Genomic DNA, 3,876 nt, shown 5'->3' on the forward strand with positions numbered 1-3,876 from the left:
ACCCTAAGGAAAAGTACAGTTGTGACTAATAACAAAAGCTAAGGCGTTATTCTCATCAAACCATGACATCATGAAAAGTTTCTGAATAGCCCTGATTGTGATTGTGATTTATGAGATGCAGGCGATGACATTCAGAAAAGTTCAAATTAAACTGTTTAAACAATGTCATATGGCATTTATTGGTGCCAGATGTATGTCTGGGACTATGGGTTTGTGTGTGTGTGTGTGTGTGTGTGTGTGTGTGTGTGTGTATGTTTATGTTTGGCAGTGAGTGTTTCAACACACATCAAAGCAGCTAAACCTTTTGATGGTGGGGTGAAATTGTTCTCTAAAATATCAGCATCTTTTTGTTTATCCTTGTAAGTTGTAAAAGTGATTTTTAAAGAGGATTTTTCTCAACTGATACTGGAACATGTAGTATCATCATTTTTTCATGTAACATATTGTATGTATATTGTTTAGTTAGTTTAGTAAACATGCAAGATCTCTGCACAGAAAGTTGAAAAAGTTGATTTGAATTGCCCCAAATGAGTTATGAAAATCTCTATGTTCTGGACCTTCATGCTTATTCATGACCCCTGAAACAGATTGTAGACTTTATAAAAGCATAAGAAAAATAGAGAAAAATGAGTTTCCAGACCTGTAACTCAACATATTCATATTTATATACTTTTTATCCATTAACATTTTTTTTCCAAATGAGATATTTTGTAATGTCAAAGGGATTACAGCACCTATCATTATGTAAAAACTGTATGGTCAGCTCAGTGGAATCATATATTACATTATATTGTTTAAATGTTGTAATAGCTAATTTATCATATCTGTTGAGTAAATGCTGAGTTACAGAAAGAATTACAATCATGATTTATAGAGCAATTACATTGTAAAACAATAAAGCTCAGAGTCTATATCCATTATGACATAGCTTTATCAAGTAAAGGACAATTTACTTTGTCTCTACTTCGGTCTCATGAAATGATTAGGCACAGGCATCATAAAATGTGATCATTTGGTCAAGTAAAGGCTTTATTACAAAGGAGAAAATTGTGGTTACTATGAATATGCTAAGATTCTATCCTGATTAGCAGGTTGGCACCTTGCATGGCAGCCTCTGCCATCAATGTGTGAATGGGAGAATGTTGTGTAAAGCGCTTTGAATGGTCAGAAGACTAAAAAGGCATTATTTAAATGCAGTCCATTTAGCATTTAATAAACTGTTGTTGTTGCACTGCTGTGGGCTGGTAGGAAGGGCATTTTTTTGTGTGTGTATGCAAATACACAAGAAAATGACAATAAACTAAATACCGAATCTTGAAAATAGACTGGGCTAATATGACATGGTTATTATTTAGCATATAGTTTGAATTTAATTTATTTATTTATCTAAAAATATTAAAAGACTTTGTATTTTGAATCTACATCCATCTATGGTCCCAAAAAGGTGATGTCTGGCCCTGACAGAAGAGGTCATAACGGGTCACATCATTTGATCATTTGGTCAAGTAAAGGCTTTATTAGAAAGGTGGAAAAAAATCAAAAAACAGATACACATTATCTCATCCTATTGCAAAGTTGGTTACTGTGGTTACAGGTGCAGTTTATGGAACACACTTCCCTCCCAGAATATAAACTGACCTTCTAGTGAAACCAGTCCATTGATGATGTCTGATATTAAGGTTACACAAACAAAGACAAGTTTACATGACTACATCTAATGAGATATAATGCTAGACTGTAAGTGTAAAATAATCAAAAATATCAGCAAGCTTTTCATTTTTGACTACAATCTCAATTTCTTCATTACTACAAAATTTGACTTAACTTTTGCAATACTGTAATCAATTATTATAGGTTATCACTTCACTGAGTATTGCACAAGCACTATAATTAATTACACATGTAGCTTCACCTATTGAGAATTACATCACACTTGAAAACAATTGTGCAATAAAGCAGTTACAACATTCAGTGTCAAACCAACAATCCATTTAAGGTTTATGATCATATTATTGTTAATGAATGAAACAATGGACAAAAAATATAGATATCAAGATTGTGATTTATAAACTGTTCAAAATATAGTAGTAGTGCATTTTTATATTGTACATTTCAAGGGGACTGATCATAGTTCTTATTTAGAATATGTTGACAATTTATTTATATCGACATATATAAAAAGTTATTTTATGTCCATTATGTGCCTATAATAATATTAGTGATATCTCATGAGTGGAATCTCATGTTTCCTAGAAACATCATTGTCAAATTAACACCTACTGAGATGATCACAATCAGAAAAAACCCCAAAAACCTGATTGCAGGTTTAATATCTGAGTCTGTATTGAAACTGAACGTCTCTTTGGGGCTGCATTGATCCAAAGCCCCATCGACTGTAGTCAATTTCAGGTATCTTCTCATCAGGATTCTTCAGCTCAAAGTCGAAGTAGACCAGCATAAGGAAAGCAAACTGTTTCAGCTCATTGGTGGCAAAGAAACGCCCAGGACACATGGAGACCCCAGCACCCCAGGGCATGTTGAAATACTTCACCTTCTTCCCTCCTTTATAGAAATCAGTTTTCTTGTTCCCTTCTGGATTCAGAAAGCGGTCATATTTGAATGAATGTGGGTCAGGGTGGATTTCTGGGTCAATGTGAACAGCACTGTATGGAAAGACTGCCATTCTGTCACCCTTGCGAATGAGGAATTCACGACCATCAGCCATCTTAATTGCCATATCCTGCATCACCGCCCTGGTGAGGAGTGGTGCAGCAGTGAGTCGGAGGGTCTCCTCTACAGCACTGTCTAAGACTGGCGTTTTCATCAGCATGTCACGGGTCAGGTCAACCAAAGGGCCACCACGTGTGACTTCCTGCCCAGATTCCTTCAGAACCTTATCTACCTCTTCCTTCACAGCCTTCATAGCTTCTGGGTGCTTCATGAGGAAGAGGAGCAGCCAAAATGAAGAAGGACCTGTGTTGCCCTGAGAGGCCCAAAGAAGCACAAACATGTACCTGTTTATCATTGACTCGTCCATACCAAACTCCTCTTTGGCCTGCTGCATGTCCCACACCCAGCGACTGATGTTGTCCTTGACCTTCATCTTCTGCACTGACAGAGCGTCCCAGAAGAATTCCATTAGCCTCTGTGCTTCCAACCTTTTCCTCGGGGGCAGGACCCCATAAGCCAGGTTGGGGAAAAGTTGGTCATATTTACGAAACTCGTAAAATAAGGCATCTGATTCAGCTCTGTCTTTCTCTTTGGCACTCCCCTCATTCTCTTCAGACTTGGGTGGCACATTGCCATACAGGGATAAGTAGCCAGCCCTAAAAACAATATTGTAGCAGTACATAAACAGTCCATCTTCAATCCAGGTCTTCTGGTCTGCAGCTGAGCCGATGTTGTGCAACATGAGGTTCTGCAAATTACTCATCATGGCTTGTGTCATTACCTCCAGGCCTTCCCCCTTCAGGTGCTTGTTGCTGGACATGTGGAGAATCTGGTGGTCCTCCTCTATAGCTGCATAACCAAAGACTTTGCGCACCAGTTGCCGAGCAAAGTTGTTGAAGTCCAGTTTTTCTCGACTCTCCTTGACAAATGCCCCAAATGACAGAGGGTCCTGAAGAAATGTAAAATAAAACCCTCCCAGCTGCACTGTGAATACATCACCGTGCTTTTGCTTCATTCTCTCTAGAAACTTTAATGTGTCCCTGCGAAATTCTAAGACATGACCCAGCCAAGGTATGAGCCCCTTATCCAATGGGGGTTCTCCTGGTCGCCGCTTTCGAAAAACCCCCAGGAGGTACAACCCTCCAATCAGAGAAGCAAGAAAACCAACAAGGATCGGTAGCAGCAGTCCCATGACTGATTCGTCTG

General features: G+C 38.4%; 1 protein-coding gene across 1 annotated transcript; it reads right to left on the reverse strand.

Moving 5' to 3' along the window:
* Window positions 1-1,485: 1,485 nt before the first annotated feature.
* LOC137194327 (5-beta-cholestane-3-alpha,7-alpha-diol 12-alpha-hydroxylase-like) lies at window positions 1,486-3,876 on the reverse strand. The gene has a single exon (XM_067606156.1). It carries the CDS (start codon window positions 3,860-3,862, stop codon window positions 2,327-2,329), a length of 1,536 nt encoding a protein of 511 aa, XP_067462257.1. The 5' UTR covers window positions 3,863-3,876; the 3' UTR covers window positions 1,486-2,326.

The sequence above is a fragment of the Thunnus thynnus genome, chromosome 12 (genome assembly GCF_963924715.1).
Source record: "Thunnus thynnus chromosome 12, fThuThy2.1, whole genome shotgun sequence".
Lineage (NCBI taxonomy): Eukaryota > Metazoa > Chordata > Actinopteri > Scombriformes > Scombridae > Thunnus > Thunnus thynnus.

Excerpts from the sequence above, each read along its gene's own strand:
- LOC137194327 (XM_067606156.1), bottom strand. The coding sequence starts at position 3,862 with ATGGGACTGCTGCTACCGATCCTTGTTGGTTTTCTTGCTTCTCTGATT.